General features: G+C 39.1%; 2 protein-coding genes across 4 annotated transcripts; one reads left to right on the forward strand and one right to left on the reverse strand.

The window, feature by feature from the left end:
• Window positions 1–3,499: 3,499 nt before the first annotated feature.
• Window positions 3,500–13,690, forward strand: LOC108616687 (very long chain fatty acid elongase AAEL008004). 3 transcript variants are annotated; one of them, XM_018012106.2, is made up of 10 exons: window positions 3,500–3,644; window positions 6,376–6,458; window positions 7,550–7,657; window positions 7,987–8,067; window positions 9,046–9,129; window positions 10,187–10,243; window positions 10,305–10,410; window positions 10,476–10,612; window positions 10,689–10,844; window positions 11,823–13,690. In XM_018012106.2, the coding sequence occupies exons 1-10, from the start codon at window positions 3,587–3,589 to the stop codon at window positions 12,183–12,185; spliced, it is 1,233 nt and encodes a 410-aa protein (XP_017867595.1). In that variant the 5' UTR covers window positions 3,500–3,586; the 3' UTR covers window positions 12,186–13,690. The 3 variants fall into 3 exon arrangements, with proteins under 3 accessions (XP_017867595.1, XP_017867586.1, XP_017867578.1); XM_018012097.2 differs by lacking the exon at window positions 9,046–9,129; XM_018012089.2 differs by lacking the exon at window positions 7,987–8,067.
• Window positions 13,691–13,758: 68 nt separating this feature from the next.
• LOC108621531 (uncharacterized) lies at window positions 13,759–18,627 on the reverse strand. The gene is made up of 7 exons (XM_089463030.1): window positions 16,618–18,627; window positions 15,415–16,436; window positions 15,202–15,355; window positions 15,016–15,140; window positions 14,848–14,950; window positions 14,487–14,785; window positions 13,759–14,431 (listed from the first exon to the last, which is right to left on the reverse strand). Exons 1-7 carry the CDS (start codon window positions 18,187–18,189, stop codon window positions 14,320–14,322), a joined length of 3,387 nt encoding a protein of 1,128 aa, XP_089319156.1. The 5' UTR covers window positions 18,190–18,627; the 3' UTR covers window positions 13,759–14,319.
• Between the last annotated feature and the right edge of the window lie 86 nt (window positions 18,628–18,713).

Genomic DNA, 18,713 nt, shown 5'->3' on the forward strand with positions numbered 1-18,713 from the left:
GCGTGTTGGTTGCACATTAAACGCGTTTTCATCGTGAATGCTTTGGCTTTAGCCTTTTATTTTCACGCTGGCCGCATAGTGCTGGCCTCAGTTTAGACGGGCAGCAGAGAAAAAGCTAGTTAGAAGCTAGAAAAAGGCTATATTTTGGGTAATGGAGATAGAGCTTATTAAAGTAATTATCTACTAGGTAATATTGTATATTTATATTTTATAGTAATATGTAATTTTTTTTTTTTTTTTTTAAATTGAAAAAAAATAATATGGAAAATTTTAAAAAATTTTAATAATTATAATAGAACATGTGGTTATAAAATATATAATTATTTTGCCATTAATTGGCTAATGAATAAACTCTAAATATTAATATTTAAAAACAATGGCCTCATAATAAATACATAAAATAATTAAATAATTAGCATAATTTTGTATAAAACAATTATAAAAATGCAAATTTGAAATTTTCATAAAATACATATATATAATTTTGTGAATCTATCATAAGTTACCTCTACAAGTATTAAAATACATACAGCTGAAATATCGCAATTTATAACGAGAGAAAAAAAGCTGAATGTGCCGCTCTGTGTGTGTGTGAGTCATGTCAATACGAATCCAGGCAGTCCCCATTGCCCGATTTTCATTCAAGAAATTTGCTGAACGGCTCTGCGCAAAAGCGGCCCAGAAAGAGAGACCGAAGAGAAACCCTAGCAAGGAGGGCTAAGGTTTTCAAAGTGGGCCCACTGAGGGGATAAAGAGCCGCCATCACGTGATATTGTGTGTGTGTGTGTGTGTGTGTGTGTGTGTGTGTGTGTGTGTGTGTGACAACGTGGCGCCGGTTAAACGGCATGTTGCTGTCTGAATTCGGCGCCCTGGAAACTGAATTCGTTACGGGCTCGGTTTTAGCTTCGGGTTTGGGGCTTGTACTTGGCTCGGTTTGGGGCTCGCTATTGCTAGTTGTTTTTATTTCGTTGTTATTTTACTTTTCTCTTCTGTTTTTTGTTTTTTGGGTGTCGCTTTACATGCTCGTGTGCATTGTTGCTTCATGGTTTGGCTTTTGTGTGTGGGCTTACATGGAGCACACAACAACAACAGCAGCAGCAACAGCAACAACAACAACAGCAAACACGCTGTGAAATCAGGTCAATGAAATAGCAATATTTGGCACGGCTTTAAAGCGTCGTCGCTGGCATCGCATTTCGTTGGCGCTTCTTCTGGCTGGGCGAAGGTGAGCCTGAGCCCCAGTGGGTCGCCTCCGTTGCCACCTCCTCTTTGGCATGTTGTGGTGTCACCCGTTGCGCTTGCCAATCGGGCTCAACCATCGCCACCCACCCAAAAACTTATAGACAAAGACAGAAGAAGAAGAAGAAGAAGACAAAAATCAACACCAACTGTATATAGCTTCTGCTACTCTGTTGCTGTTGTTGTTGTTGTTGTTGTTGTTGTTGCTTTGTTGACAACATTTTCCGCTTGCACGTCTTGAGCTCTATTTATACCGTGTGTTTCTATTATCCGCTTTTGTCCTCTGACTTTGAATTTATTTGTATTCAGCTGGCAATGGCTTAGTTTATTGTTGACGACGTGCAACACGTACAGCTCGATAATTGGCTTCGTGGCATTAGCACGCTTTGACCAATTCATTAAAACTGGAATCAAAGTATCTTATTTTGTTGTTGTATAGTTGTTGTATATTTTCGCAAGTGGCTAAAGGGATTAATTTTTCTTATATCTTAATCAATTTTATACGCTGTCAGTTGCGACATATTTACACTGCTAGCAATTTATTCAAGTTTTGGTAAATATTAAGGGGAAATTCCAATTCAGCTTAAGCATTACAAATGATCAAAGTCGAAGATTCCTCATACAAATTTCCCACTGTTGTGTGTTGTCACAGCTCAAGGCTAAAATCCATTTCTCGTAATGCTGAAATGTTGATAGTCCATAAGTTGTTTTTCTAGTAATGACTACCTCTATATTTCGCTGAATCCGATCAATAATATAATGAAATTTGTCTGAGTGTAATTGTCTTAACAAGCTGAGACTTCGATTTTTACATCCGCCGCAGCCAGACTCGAGTCCATTAGTTCACTCACCCATCGCAGCCGCAATGAGGTAAGCAATTAGATAAAAGAGGAAGAGAGAGCGAAGGGGAGAGAGATGGAGAGATAGGTTCCTTTGCGCGGAATATTATTTAATATTTACAGTAGCACACGGCGTATGAGTAATGCCGTTTTGCGTGCGTGTAAATGACGTCAACAATTGCTATTCATTTGGGTCTAGTTATTTATTTATTTATTTATGCAGAGGCCTGTCAATTGTACTAACATGGCTCTTGTTTCGGGCCAGATTTGTATTTGTGCAAATATTGCTATGCCAAGTGCGTCTGCCAGAGGAAGGAGCTGGCCGGGCATGAGAGGGTGTGCAGGGTGTGCAGGGAGTGAGGGAGTGCAGGGCGTGCAGCTCTGAAAATGCGCTGTCAGCAGCTGCGGCTGTTGCACTTTATGTGTGTTGCCAAAAAAATTTGTTTGCACTGAGCCAATTGCAAAGCTGTTACGTGCTGCCAGCGTGTAAATGTATATTTACGTGCTGTGTGTGTTTGTGTGTGTGTGTATATATACGTTGATGTATTTGCTTAGTCAGTAAGTTTGTCTGTCCTTGAACTTTCGTTGCACTTTAGCACACAGATCCCATATATAACTTGATGTAGAATATTTAGAGAGTGCAAAGTTTACTCCTTACATTATTTAGGTAAAGCCTTCGACAACTTTTTGAGGTCAATATTGCTTTCGTTTCCCTCTGTAAATATATTTATATTACCCATACGCCGAGTGCGCTTCAAATGTTATGTAATAAACCCCCAAAAAAACATATATATCGATTTCAGCTTATCTAGATTGATATGCGCTTGATTAGGGCCAATATCGTATCTTCTGTTTGAGCTCAAAGTCTACGCTTATCGTCGATTGGCCACAAGTTGAAATCTGAAAAAACCAGAACATCAAATTATAAACAACATGTAAATATGCCGCTCAAACGCTGACTGGGCACTTATATATATATATATATGTATATATATATATGTATATAAATTTTATATGTTTGTTTTATTTCGTTCTTTTTTATTAACTTTTAGTTTATTAACCTAATTTTATTGCTGTTGCCGCTGGGCTGGCTGTCAGCCGCTCTTATGAATATATATTTATGTGCACATATGTATATGTAATTATATTTATTTTATTTATCGCAATAATTAGTGGGTTGAAAGGCAATCGCGCAGCTTGAGTGTTCTCGCTTCTTTTCACAAATAAATCACCACCTAGATTTATAAATATAAAACATAATTTATAGCTATACATATACTTACATTCATAGATATATACATTTAAAGATTTTACATAATTTTAATTTGTGTTTTTTTTTTTTTTCTTTTCTCATTGCAGCTCGACATCTTTCGCATTGCACTAGATGCATTGAACTATTCGGAACGAACCACCAATAAAAACAAGAACAAAAAAAAAAACAAAAGCAGTACACATAAACACACACACACACCCACACAGAATCCCACTCACACACACACAGCAACAAAATGGCCTTAATTATGAAATACATCGAGAGCATAAACAGATATATGGACACACATAGTGGTAAGTTGTGCCAGCTACTAGCTATGGCTAACACTTACATAGCTATCTATATTTATATGATAAATGTATATGTACAAACATGCATACCTATACACATACATATGTACATATGTATATGTTTAGGCCCGCTAATTTATGTAACCTTGATGTTTCGTATTTGTTGTTATTTTTGTTGTTGTTTCTGTTTGTTGATGTGCTCGCTGCTCTTCTTTCTGACATTTCTCTGCAAAACAGCAAAGGTTTAGCAAATGATTGAGTAATTTTTGACACCAGCTCACTAATTGCCCCAAACAGAGAGAGAGAGACAGAGAGACAGAGAGAGAGAGCGGCTAAAAAACAGCTCTAGGTCCAGGCCAAGCCACAGCTAATAATCAAAATTTCAATGTCAGTCAGTGTCTTGGCTAATAGCAAATCTAGCAGGAAGCTCGCTAGGAAGCTCTCCTTCTCTATCTTTCTCTCGCTCTCTTCCAACCTGCATCCTTTATGGCATATTTAGATTTTGTATATACTCTCTCTATTTATTTTATTTATTATGCCACACATGCAGCATGCCCCGCCTCACTTGTAGAAATGTTTAGCGATTTCGACGCGCTAAAATTATGTTTCAACATGACATGGATACGTACTCACATACAATAATACATACTCGACTTTATATATACTTTATATGTATAGAGAGAGAGAGAGAGAGAGAGAGAGAGAGAGAGACAGGTCCCATAGCTGCTGCTTATTTGACTGTGCGTGTCAGCATTTCTTGGAAGAGACAGACAGAGAGTGAAAGAGAGGGAGAGAGTTTGCTTTGGTTTGGTTATATTAAGGGCGAACGTATAATATGTCTTATTTGCGTTATATCGGAAGTAAAGTAGCCACCAAATGGCGCCACTCTAACAAAACACGCATATATATATAATTATTATAACATCAGTCTGTTTACAAATATTGCTGAAAGAAGCAGTAAAAAACCTAGGCCAAGATATGCCTTTTGGGAACTCTATAGTAATTCTAAAGGGAGCTTAGTGTTGGGACTTGCTTTATTATGTTATTGCGATTGAAGTGTTGATAAAATTGTAGTACTATGTTGAGAGAGGTTCTTATTGAAGACTCTTATTGTAGACTCGTTAAGCTGTCTTAAAGAGGTCTTGTATAGCAAAATATAGACGATAGATAGATAGATATATAGATGGGTAGACAGATAGGTGCAGATAGATAGATATCTGGATGAATGATGGATAAATAGATGGGTAGATAAATATATAGATGGATTTATGGATTACATTGATATAGATAAATAGATAGGTAGATAGGTTGAATATAGAAATATATTAAATCTTGTGTGAAAACACTCTAAAACAAAATAATATTTCAGTGTCTATTCCTGGTTCATTAATTCTAGTTTATTCCCATTAGACAATTTATTTACTTTAAACAACTTTTCATTGATTGTGAGAAATGTGCTTAGCAAATACTATATAAGAAATTAGATATTGTATATAGTTGAAAAAAGTATAAGCAATCCGACCTAATATTGGATACCTGCTCAAGTTTTAAATCATACTGTGTGTTTCTACATTTGAACAGAGATTTACAACAATATTATTGAACAAATTTCTAAATTGTCTTAAGCAATTGAGAAACTTGAACATTGCCCAAGCACTTGAGACTGACAAAATCTATCTGTCATTCAGACACAACTCAAGTTGTTTCAGAGTTTGGCACTCGGGCGAGCTCGTGTTTCATGATTAGCTAATGTGATAACCGGACGAGTTACCCTTTATTTTCGCAATCATTCATTCAATCCGTTTCGGCAACAATTTCACTTGGCACATTTGCTCAATCAAGTTCGCTTGCCTTAATTAATATTCGTTTATTAATTTTTGTCTTTTGGTTTTTCGACTTTTTCTCCTTATGATTTGCTAATCTATTCATCAAACTGCGGGCTGGGCCGCTGTTCAATTTCTTACAGTTTTATCATCTATCTATCTTTGATTATTTTTTTTTTTTTTGCTCACGCATATATTTTATTATTGTTATTATTGATTTATTTATTTTGTGTCTTCCTTTTGCCGTTGTGCTTGAGCAATCGAAATTCGCGTGATTATTCGTCTGGTTGCATAAGTTATTCATGAGTTAAACAGTCGACTTGACTTTACGCATTTTTATGACAATTATCGCTGCTGAACTAACTGAATGCCAAATGAAGGGAGTGAAGAAATTCCCAAAGCCACGATGCATATAAATATGTTATAAAAAATAATATATATCAAGTAAATAGATAGTTAAACTTGAACTCTGTAATTGTTGTGCATTAGCCGGGATGTGCTGCATCATTATCATTACCATTACCATTATCATTAGCCTCGCTAATGAGTGCAAGTCTGTGACATTGTCCCAATACACGAACTTGCCTCAAATCAGGGCCAATGCCCAATGCCTAATGCTAATGATGTTCAGATGATAACGCTTGCCTCGTTATCTAATATAGATACTTACTATCTAGATATACATGTATATACATGTAACTGCTGTTTTACACATACATATGGCAAAGGCTCTCGTACAAGACAACAACAATAACAAACACTTTATAAACAACATTTGGAAGTAGGAAAAACAATTTAGGCATTAGCTAATGAATTGCATTATTTATTTAATTATTTATATTTAAATGATTTATATACAGTCTAGCTTAATCACTCTTACTAACTTCTCTCTTTTCTTTTCAATTGCCCAGATTCAAGGACAAAGGACTGGCCCATGATGTCATCACCCTTCCCCACACTGGCCGTTTGCCTCACATACGTCTACCTGGTTAAGGTAAGTCGTCACCCTGGCCACTACACAACAGGTGCTTCGCTGGCTTTATGGCCACTTGATTTGGCCATATGGTTAGCCACTTAATAAACAGATTTGGGTCATATTCCAGACCAGACCAGAACAGAACAGCACAGAGCAGCCGTCACTCCGGCGTAATCTCAAGTGTTATTACCATGCGGAAAGCACACACATCGTGGGCGTGTACTCGCTGATAGTGTCTACGCTTTTTTTATCCGTGTTTGTTCTTGTTTTTTGTTTGTCGCTCTGAGCACGTTATATTTATGATTCAGTTACATAGAAACTAAACTCAGAGCGAAAATGAATTTCTAATCATAAGGCGTTTTTATAATAGTCCAAATAATCAACCCGCTGATAAGGCAGACAGTACTGTGAGTCAAGTCTATACGTATGAGAAATTCCAGTAGTATTAGACGACGATATCTACAATAGAACTTTGATTATATATAACTTTATAGAAACCCATAGAAATACACCTGAAAATGAGGCCAAAAAATGATTAGATCGAAAGCTGTTGATAATGAGTTGAGAAGGAAGTTGAATAACTTTAAATGGAAAGTCTTTCAGATCGTAAATTACGGAAATATATAGATACATATAATCTTGTTCAGTAACTAGTTTCTGTGTGTGTCTGGCTCACAAAGCCAAGTTGATAAAGATAGCAAATGTTTACCTGCAGCACAGACGCACTAGTTTATCAGTTATAATTATAACCAATGATTTATCAAACTAACAAGAAAACACATATACAAAATATTCTTTCCAAAAAGGAAATGCTCTAAGCGGCAATCAATCATAAAGGCATTTCTAATCAACTAAAAAACTTATATTTTAGACATACATACATATGTCCACAAATATTTGGCAATTTATCGATCTTTATCTGCTAACCTTATCTTAAAAATGGGCAAATACAATTTTGGAAGAAAATTCGTCTGTCTGCTGATCTATAATATATATCGAAATATTTTTATAGGAAATTCCTATCTAGAGCTAAAAAATCGACAGCTCTTCTAGCTGCTATCTCTATTTTGACAGCTTGCCTAATCAGTTTCAATTTCTTTGCTACTCAGGTGCTTGGCCCGCGATTAATGGAGAATCGAAAGCCCTTACATCTACAGAACCTGCTGGTCATGTACAATGCGTTACAGGTTGTATTTAGTGCGTGGCTCTTCTATGAGGTAAGTGTCGATTCCAAGCATGAACGCATGAACAAACACATCATCATCAACAACAACAACCACAACAACTTTATGGCTGGCGTCGTCGTCGTTTTGGCTGCTTGCTTAACTGGCCCGCAAAGCGTTTAAATGACAATCAGCTTGCAACTTGCAACGTGCAACGTGCAACTGGCAACTGGCAACTGGCAACTGGCAACTGACAACTGGCAACTGGCAAATGTTACTGCTGCTGCTGCTGCTGGCGCTTTTAATGTGCACTTTATTTTATGTTTTTCTTACGTTCTCTCTATCTCATTTTTCTTTTGGCATTAATCTGATTTTGTTTTTAGTGTTTAATGGGCGGCTGGTGGGGTTCGTACAGCTTCCGCTGTCAGCCAGTGGACTATAGCGATAGTGCCACATCTAGGAGAGTAAGTGTCCAAATAAACAACAACAACAAAAACCCTATATATATCTCTGTGTATGCAGTAGGAAATGCCCCTCTCAGTGTCTAGTGAAAGTGAAAAGTGTAGGGAAATTGTCTCATCCAGAGTTCCCAGTTTAGATGACAGATCTTATATATTTCTTACATATATATATTTACATATATATATTTACAGTTGCGTCCATGAAATTAAAACTTGATCCAAGTGCAACGGTACTCATTCCGCGTATATAGCTACATAACTGGATTTCATATTTAACTATTTATTTATTTATATGCAATCGCTTCTGACTCAGTCACGAATCAAACAATTTTAACCAGCATTGCTTTATATTTTCAACATATATACATATTATTTATTTATTATTATTTTCTTATTATGTATTTCTCTTATAATTTATAATCACATTTAATTAGCTTTTTAATAAGTGCGCCGCATAAAAACAATTACCGAGCGAGGCGTGCAAAAAGTGTAGCTGGTTTCTATTTAGCGCCCTTATATATACTTACATATATAAGCATACACATGTATGCGTATATGTAGTGCTATATACATGTTCTGTATATAAGAGTATGGTAATTAATTTGTGCAAAGAAAACAAAAACATGATTGCTTTAAATAATGTTGCTGCTTATTTTAATTAATATCATTTAAACGCTGTCTACTAACCGAAAAAAAACTCCAGCTATGTGTGTGTCTGTGTAAATATCAATGTATGCGTGTGTATCTGTGTGTGTGTATCTGTATGTCTGTGTGTGTGTGCCATGCCTAATTCTTTACAGCTTTTACATCAATTGGAAGCCGCTAAATAAAAATGCCAAAACGCCAACGAAAAACCGATGCCAGCAAAAAGAAAAAGAAAATCATCATAAATCACGAAAAACATTCCAAAAAAAAAAAGAAAAAAAAAAACTTCGATATATGAAAAGAAAAACAAAACAAAAATAAATTCTACATTTGCAGATAGGAGTTTCCGGTTGGCTAACAGGACATTATAGCTTCCGATGTCAGCCAGTTGACTATAGTAATAATCCTAGAACGTTAAGGGTATGTGTTAAACTGACAAACAGACGTTGAATAACGATATTGATTAGCTTCTATTGATAACGATAAACTAGTTGATAAGAATACTTTTGGTGTGCTTCACACTGGTGTGCTTGTGTGGGTGTGTGCGCCTGAATTGGTTCTGGGCTGATAATACAAACAACAAAGTACCTACATAGATACTTACCATACCAATATTCAATATAAATATATATAAATATAGTCTATCTACTTTGGGTTCACAGCTGTTGGTTTCACATACGCGATAATCAAATTTTACACCTATTCGTACACCTAAACAATAACCCAATTCTGTATAATATATAATTACAACTTATGCTAACCAACAACAACAACTAGATCCTAATCCAGATCGGAGCATGTGTATGCTGAATGCATAACTGCCAGCACCCTTAAATTGTGTCACTAAAACAGATCGATAACAATCGTAATCGATACCCATCTCTTTTACAGAATGTAGAAAACTCTGGACCCCAAAAAACTACCTATCCATCCAAACTGGAACCTGTATACAAACACTCTCTATCTCTCTAAACCCCCATATATTTATATATGCAACCCCCCCGAAAAAATACATATATTTAAGACTCTATTTATCAATGGCCAGGCAACTGATTTCTTCAAATTTTCTCAAAAACCGTTAATCAATTAATTGAATGTTTTTACCCCCCTCCAACTCTACTATATCTTTTGAACTATCTGCTGCATTTTGACAATTAATATACCTATTAAAGCGTGTGCATGAATGACTGAATTGAATTGAATCGAATTACAAAATAATTTGATTATGATTTAAAAACAATAAACATAAATTGAAGCCTCTAATTGAGTGTGAGTGATGGAATAGAAGCAATGGCCTTGCCGTGCTTAGTGGATACCCTAATCAGGATTTGATTAAGTGTTTCATTCATGAAACATACGCAAATTAGGGTATCCAAAAGTCTGTGTGTGAGTTGATTTAATTTAAATTTTCGCCTGCTCAAAACCTTTGCTAATCGAATTTACAATATTTTTTCTGCTGCTGCCTCCTCCCACTCAGATGGTTCATGCGTGCTGGTGGTATTACTTTTCCAAGTTCACAGAGTTCATGGATACGGTAAGTGTGACTCCCATTCACAATGTAGCTCAGATTCACAATAGTCGATGCTCGTTTGCAGATTTTCTTCGTGCTGCGCAAGAAGACGAGCCAGGTAACAACTCTCCATGTGATCCATCACGGCTGCATGCCCATGTCGGTGTGGTTCGGTGTTAAGTTCACTCCAGGTGCGTTTCCTGAAAACGGCCAACTGTGTTGTCAGATACCCTATAATGCGGCATATATATTCCAGGTGGTCACAGCACATTCTTCGGCCTGCTCAACACATTCGTTCACATTGTGATGTATACGTACTACATGTTCTCGGCCATGGGTCCACAGTACCAGAAGTACCTCTGGTGGAAGAAGTACCTGACAACGCTGCAAATGGTAAGCGGATTAATCATATCACTAGTACTATAAAAATCAGTTTATTAAATCTGTGATTTATGGTCGTCCGGTGCAGGTTCAGTTTATTCTTATCATGGTGCACGCCTTCCAATTGCTCTTTATTGACTGCAATTACCCGAAGGCCTTCGTCTGGTGGATAGGCATGCATGCTGTTATGTTCTTCTTCCTGTTCAACGAGTTCTACAAGGCAGCCTACAAAAACCGTATAATGGTAAGTGCCAGAACACCCTCTCAACTGAATAAACAAAAGCCAGTTTTGCCACTCTCTCTCTCTCTCTCTCTCTCTTCCGGAAGTGAGAGCATTTTGAGGTGCAACAGCTTCTCACGTCGCCCATTATGATAATTATCGGCCATCAAGGCGCATAGTTGAAAGGCCTAACTGAGGCCTACTCGCCCCGCCGTGGCTTCCCACGTTGCTTGAAAGCCATTTAAAGCCACACAAAATGACATAAACATAAAATGCGTTCGCATTGCTCGTATTCCAGATTCCGGATTCGTTCACGAATTCGTGAAAACGAAAACCGTGTGAACGCTTATATCCCATACGATTACATCCGATCTCTGTATGTTGCAGACGCCTATTGCAAACATCTGTTTCTCGCTCTCGCTCTCTGTGGTCTAAATTCATTAACGAAATTTCGTCAAGTAGGTCTCGGGGGAATTGGGTTTACATTTAAGTCTGCTTTGTCCAACACAAAAGCGCCAAAAATGTTGTCGCTTAATGATCTTCCACGCTCATTGGGCCAACGTTGATGTCGACTGCGGCAGCGGCAGCGGCAGCGACGTTGGCGGCGACCCACAGCATCCATTGAGCAGCGCTCAAGTGAAAGTTGAATGAAAAAAAAAAAAAAAAAAAAAAAAAAAACACAAAATACGAATGAAAAAGAAAAAAATAAAAAATATAAATAAAAATATTAAACAAACGCTGACAAAGCGTCTCAGCTGATTGCATAATATGTATTTCTGTTGTTGTTGCTTTTTTATGGGCCGCACACACACAAACATAAACAAAAGAAAAACCAAATAATGAAATATAATAAATTAATGTGTGTATGTGTGTGTGTGTGTGTGTAATCACGCGTCGCATGCGCAACATTCATATCAATCATACGCATCGTGGGTCTGCGATTACAAATTAATATTTCCTTTATGTGTTTGTTCACACGCTTTTATTTTTTTTTTTTCGCAGAAGCAGAACGCAGCGCTGGCCAATGGACACGCAAAGCCGAACGGCTACTGCAAGAGCATCAATGCCCACGACGATCTGTTCTTGCCACAAACGACGACGACAGAGGCCGCAGCAGCAGCGTCAGCTACGGCCAAGGCCAACGGCAATGCCAACACGGCGCTCAGCAATGGTCATGCGAATGGCCTGAAGAACGGCTATAAGGCGCTGGCCAATGGCGATGCGGTGACGTCCTTGACCAATGGCAGTGCGCACAAATCGAACGGTGTCCTGCTCGCCAATGGCTTTGGCAATGGCAACGGCTATGCCACCCAGCTGCTGGACGATGTCGCCCAGGAGCTGAAGCATCGGAAGACACCGAAATAATATCGGGATAATGCGGGTCGGCGCCAACATAGAGCTTAGAGGAGATGGTCAAACAGAAGAGAGCACAGCCAAGCGCCCGGAGCAGCAATTCATGCTCCAACAGTCATAAGCACACACACAAATCCACACACAATCCACACCCACACACTCACACACACATACACTCACCCTCTCACACTCGAACAGCATTCATTTACATCCACATAAGCAGATATACATACAAGTTTCGGATATTGTATTGACATTGAAATAACTTTTAGTGAAGTATAAACAAATATATATATACATAAAAGTGAAACACTAGGGGCATATTGTTATTGGTACTAATTATTATTAAACAATTTAATTAATAATAATTGTAATGCATAATAATGATAATAATGTTTGTTTTTACGGCGAGCATTCGCTCTGCATACTACAATCTGGTGCATACATATTCTTCTTTATATATATGTGTGTGTGTATGTATATACAGCGTATGTGCACATGTATGATGCATCCATATATATAAAATACATTTTTGTTGCTTTTTTCTCTTTTTAACTACTTTAGTTGTACAAAGCTTTGTATAGAAAAAAAAAAAAACAAAAAAAAAAATACAATTAAAAAAAAAAACAAGAAAACAATTTAAAAATTGAGCCTAATGCTTTATTTCACTAAATTGTATGTGAGCATGGAATTAATCTATGTATTTAAGCATAGAATTTAATTTATATACTTATATATATATACTTATATATAAATGGAAAAAAAAATACAAAAATAAGTTGGTTCATAAAAGTTTTGTAAATGTATAAAGAAAAAACAAAAAATAATAAATTGTAATTTAATATTAGTCGCAATATTTGTTGAGGAATTTAAGCAAAAGCAGTCAAAACTATTTAAGTCTAGCAACAAATACTATAAACAACAACAAATTTGTGCAGATTCACAAATTGAAAAACAAAAAATCCATAAACAACAATTACATGTTTCATTAATTTATTACAAATAAATTATGCCACTAAACTGCAAACATTTTTAAAGGCATGCAACATTAGCATGCGACAGCAACTTACGACAAAATCAACAAAAAGAAAAAACCCCACAAAAATATACACATATATATATAATATGAATAAGATAAAATCAACAAAATTCCCAAAACAGCAAACTTTGTTGGAAGAAAGAAAAAAAAAAACAAGAATAAAAACAAAAAAAAAAAAAAAAACAACAAAAAATCCAAGCAAAAAACATAAACAAAATAGACTTTAAGTCCCACACAGTCTAGGTTCCATAGGTATTCAATTGCAATACATTTTGTATGCGTAGTAGCCATTTTTGTGGAGCTGGAGCAGTATGTAAACACTATGTATGTAATTGTAATTATTATTATTATTATACAGAGAAAAAAATACAAAAAAACAACAAACAAAAGAAAACAAAAATAATGTGTAGAAAATTAGGCGGAAATGGAGTGGAGCATTTTTTCAATAAAACACTAAAAAAATACGCTTATGCAAAAACTCAATTCTTTTCATTTTACAATTTACAGAATACTTCAATTTATTTCAGGAATAAAAGAGTTGTTGCCTTAGGTTCTCTATATTTGATGATTTTTATTAACATTTATAATTCGGATGTGTTAGATTTTACATATATATTTGTCGGCTTATACGCCATGGCGTGGCGTATAAACCGTTTACAATCTATAATTTTATCTTAGATTTAGACTTGCTTTTGCTACGAGCTAAGCGTGTTAAGCTGTCCATAAGCGGTAGGCAGAAAGTAAAATGTAGAACACAGACGTCAACTACTTAAGTGATGGGCAATCGTAATACCCTTAGACTTATGCAAGACCATTATTAACACAAAAATTCACAAATATAGTAAATCATACATAAACGGCAATTGGTAGTCATTGTACTTATGTCGAGTAGAGTGGAGATATCATAGACCTTTATCTGTTTCGATTGTGGTCTATTCGTATGTATGTATGTGTGTGTGTGTGTGCTATATTGGGAGATGGTTGCGCTGATGTTGGCCTATTGGAGTTTATCTATGTGAGTAGGCAGCCAACGGCGCAATGCTTACAAGAACTGTAGTAGATTGGAGATTTTAAAAACACTTAAGTCTATGCCACGCACAGCAAACTTTAGTTGCGTCGCGTGCGACGGCGTGAATTGCCAGCGAAAGGCGTGGCATTGGGCGCACCCGGATGCTGACCGCTATACAAATTGTCCAAGAACTCGTGCAGCGTAGCCTCACTGCAAATGTATAAGTGAAAAACGAATTCATTTTGTATGATCAATGTGGACCTACCTGACACCACTGGCTGGTCCGCCAGGATGATGTGCATGCGATTGCGCTTGCTGCTGGTGTGAATGTTGCTGCTGCTGCTGCTGATGATGATGTTGCTGCTGATGTTGCTGTTGTTGCTGCTGCTGCTGTTGAGCGCCGCGCACAATACGATACTGTACCATATGAGAATTGGGCTCCAAGTGCGACAACGCACCCTTTTGGCAGTTAGCCCACTCGGTAATGTCGTACACTTTGCCATCCATCAACGCCAAATATTTCCAGCGCAGACCCAGCATGCTTGTCTCTGCCCAAATGTCGCCCTGCCCAATGGAAAATATATTACTAAAAATAGTGAACAGTGTCTACGCCGCTCTCTACTCACATCCTTTGCCGAATGGCGTATCTTACAAGAAGCGCATTCACGCGCTGCATAATGAGGACGTTCAGTTAGCTTACGAGGATGACGTTGCGCACAGGTGCTACATCTGTGGATGCAAGAAATTATTACTTTAAGATTTAGATGCTTTGCTACGTCACTCGTGGCGCTCACCTTATGGTATTGGCCGCCTCGGTCATTTTGGTTTGCAGTTGCGATAGCAAGTCGTGCAGCTCCGTCCACGCCTTTTCCGCGTGCAATGCCTCGGCAATGCTTTGGTCATAGGCAAGACGATTTTCCTGCAAGCATTAAAGCCATTAAATACATGATCTTAACTGACAATCTGTAAGATTTATATACCGGTTCACCAATCAATTCGAATGCGCGTTGCAGCACCTTGAACGCCTCCTCAGCGCCCGCCTGCTTGTTTTTATCCGGGTGCACCAGAACAGCAATTTTCTTATAGTGTTTTCGTATCTGCTCCTGTGGACTATCCGGCGGCACGCCCAATATGCTGCAATAAAACAATGTTATTATAGCTAATGGTTTTTAGTGTTGTTTGTTAACACAAACCTATAGGCATCCTTTCCCTTGCAGTTCAACAGCGAGTACATGGCCTCTTCACCCGTCTGCGGCAGTCGACCCGTTTTGAATGCTTCTGCATTAGCCTCCGGCGGCTTTCGCTTGTAGAAGCGTCGCCAAAATGCCCAACGAGAGTTCTTCTTGAAGCGGGCATCGAAGCGACGCCAATAGTTGCGCCACCAGATGCTCGGTTTGCCCGAATTCTGCTTCAGTTCCTTGTGCAGCTGGCGTGCATAAGCGACGCCAGCCAAATACGCTGTGGTGAGGCGGTCATACGCCATGCTGCAGCCGAGCACAACAATGTCGTAGACTAAATAGAACAGCCAGGTGATCAGCTTGAGCGTATAGATCCACCAGGTGTGTAGAATGCGTTTGGCCAGCTCATAGTTGCGATTTGAGGCACTCGCATGAGCTGGCGAATTGGATGAGCCATATGCACCGCTTCGATTACGCTTCGAGGAGTACGAATACGAGCCAGAGTTGGAGCTTAAATTTGCATTCGAGGAGCCCGCATAGCGCTTCGACGACGATGAGGAATTTCCATTGTTATTGCTGTTGCTGCTCATGTTGTGGTGGCTGTTGTTGTTGTTGCCATTGGAATTATTCGAATTGGCATTCGAGTAGTTTGCATGCGAGTTGCTATTGCTGCGATTGTTGTTGTTGCCATTGTTTGACTTGCGGCTGGAAAAGTTATTATTGCTGTTGCTGCTGTTGCTGCTGCTGCTACTGCTGCTGGGAGCACTGCTGCTGTTGCTGGTAGCCATGTTGCTGCTGCTGCTGCCGTTGCCGTTGCTGCTGCTATTGCTATTTGCCTTGTTGTCATTCGCTTTGGCTGTGAATCCATTCAGATTGTTCGTGCTATTCGTGTTGTTTCCGAATTTCGTTTGGGCAGAACGCTTCTTTTCCGCATTGGCTTTACCAGATTTAAATGGTGGCGGCAACTGTTGTTGTTGCTGCTGGGGCTGGGGCTGTTGCTGCTGTTGTTGTGGTTGTTGCTGTTGCTGCTGCAATGGCTGCCCAAGTAGAACAGAAATATTAGTTCAATAAATATATGACAAAAATATCTATCTATATATTAAATGCTCAAAATTCTGGCATTAGCTATTGACAATCAATGAATGCTGATACACCTCGAGAAACAATTTTCAGTTTCCTAGGTAAAAACTAGCTTTCGAGTTTATACACGGGCCTTACCGCTTTTGGCTGTGCTCCTTGATTCGACTGCTGGCGCTTCTTGCTGCGATGTCCTGTTGCATTGCTAGATTGCCCATCCTTGATTTCGTGCAGCGGCGAACGCTTAGCATTATTGCGCATCTCCCTATTCCCATTGCCATTGTTATCCTCCTTGCCTGATCGTCGCTGTGTTGGATGGCCATTCTCCAAATTATTTACCGAGCGTGTCTCATTGCCCGCATGGTTGCTGGCGAGCATTGTTGCCGCGGTGCCACGCAGTGAGCTGCCCTTGCTCAAGACGTCCGAGTAGGACATGGGCATGGGCTTCACCTCGGCCACAATGCGCTTCTTGCCCTCGGGCGGACCAGATGCCACAATCGGTGGCTTCTTTAGGGCAGTGGTTGTGGTTGCTGCGGCTGCAGATGATTCTGCAGCCTTTGTTGTTATTGTTGTTGCCGCTGCTAATGCTTCATTTAGCTTCACATCTTTGGCGGCTGAGTTACCCGGTTGTACCTCCACGCTATTGACATGATACTCAGCTAGTGGCGCTGGCGACTGTATTTGTGGTTGCTGCAATTTAACGGGGGACGGCGGCTGTTGCGGCACTGTCGCTGCCGCTGCCGTCGGCGTTGCTTCCACATAGGTGTTCGTTATTTCAGGCGCCTCAGCGCCGAACTGTATATAACTGCTGCCCGTTAAATTGGGGGACCAGTTATTTACAAGGTTATTTATAAACAAGTTGGCGCTATTGCTGCTTGCCACAGCAGAAGTGACGCCAGTGGGGATATCATCAACCTGATGGAATTGTGGAGGTGTTTGCTGTGGCTGCTGTTGTTGTTTTTGTTGTTGTTGTAGTTGCTGTTGCTGCTGTTGCTGCTGCTGCTGCTGTTGCTGTTGCTGCTGTTGGCTTATAATATTCATCTCTGGCTTTGGCAGCAGCGGATTGGTGGCAAACAGTTCATATAGTGGCGTTTGCTGTGCTGTCGATGGCTGTGGCTGTGCCTGATTCTGCCCAGCTGTTGCAGCTGCCTGATGATGCTGGTTCGCTGGTGCAATATTGATATGCGAGTAGTTTGCTGCTGCAGCCGCTGCCGCATGCTGGGCGTAAACATCATTTACGGCATTCTCTGGACAGTGATACACCTTCAGGAAATTTCCATGGCCTACAGGCAGCACAGAATACGTTTCGGTTTGACCTGGTGGTCCGGAGTACGCAAGATTGTATAAATATTCATTGTAGACGTGTGGAGAAGGAGCTGGCTGCGGTTGTGGTGGCTGATGATGATGATGGGGTGGAGGCGGTGGGGCGTGTGGATGGTGGGGTGGAAATTGGACACCCATGTGTGGTGGCCACATTAATGGCCCCTGCCCCTGCTGCTGTTGCTGATGCTGATGCAACAAATGTTGTTGATGGTGCTGCTGATGCTGATGCTGTTGCTGCTGTTGTTGCTGCTGCTGATGTTGCTGGTGTGCCAAAAAATTGGCAAACTCCGGACTGTGTGTTGGCAAATTGTGATAGGCGGCAGCAAAAGCCTCATCCTCGACAATCCCACTCGAGCAAACGCGCTCATCCTGACGTGTCCGCGTCGTCATATCCTCCAAAGAAAAAAAACTTTTGCCAGTGCCTTTTGCTTGCACTGACGCTATGTCCTATTAGAATTTCATGCGTTTGTGCGTTTTGTACGCTTGGCGCTCCATTTATGAGTTAACGCAATTCTTTGCAAATACTGATTGCAAACGTGAATTGAAATACAGTTGCTACACTTCTCTTTTTGCAATAAGTTTTAACACAAATAATATATTATGCTTGCGTGTGTAAGTGTATGTGGCACCAATGCCACTCACAATAAACGTAAACAGGGCTACATAGATATAATCGATTTAACGCGAATTTGCGAAATAAATACTATTTTTGCATATTTATTGGAATCTGGTATTGTTTATTTTTGTGATTATAATTTGCTAAGCTAATTTTGGTAATATATGTGATTTCCTAATATACGAAACAATGACAAAAGATTTAGATTGGTGTTCATTATTCGGGCGATGTGGCAACTGCGCTCTGTATCTATGTATGTTGGCTGTAAACATTTAACACGCTGTTAATTTTATATCTA

This window comes from Drosophila arizonae, chromosome 2, assembly GCF_054131065.1.
Source record: "Drosophila arizonae isolate 15081-1271.41 chromosome 2, UAZ_ARI_1.0, whole genome shotgun sequence".
In the NCBI taxonomy this organism is placed as follows: Eukaryota; Metazoa; Arthropoda; class Insecta; order Diptera; family Drosophilidae; genus Drosophila; species Drosophila arizonae.

What these genes read in the sequence shown, in the direction of transcription:
- LOC108621531 (XM_089463030.1), bottom strand. Translation starts at nt 18,189, where the DNA reads ATGACGACGCGGACACGTCAGGATGAGCGCGTTTGCTCGAGTGGGATT. An exon ending in TCGAATTGATTGGTGAACCG is followed by an intron (nt 15,141 to 15,201) that starts GTATATAAATCT and finishes TAATGCTTGCAG; the next exon opens with GAAAATCGTCTTGCCTATGA. An exon ending in GAGGCGGCCAATACCATAAG is followed by an intron (nt 14,951 to 15,015) that starts GTGAGCGCCACG and finishes TTGCATCCACAG; the next exon opens with ATGTAGCACCTGTGCGCAAC.
- LOC108616687 (XM_018012106.2), top strand. Translation starts at nt 3,587, where the DNA reads ATGGCCTTAATTATGAAATACATCGAGAGCATAAACAGATATATGGAC. An exon ending in CATACGTCTACCTGGTTAAG is followed by an intron (nt 6,459 to 7,549) that starts GTAAGTCGTCAC and finishes TTTGCTACTCAG; the next exon opens with GTGCTTGGCCCGCGATTAAT. An exon ending in GTGCGTGGCTCTTCTATGAG is followed by an intron (nt 7,658 to 7,986) that starts GTAAGTGTCGAT and finishes TTTTGTTTTTAG; the next exon opens with TGTTTAATGGGCGGCTGGTG.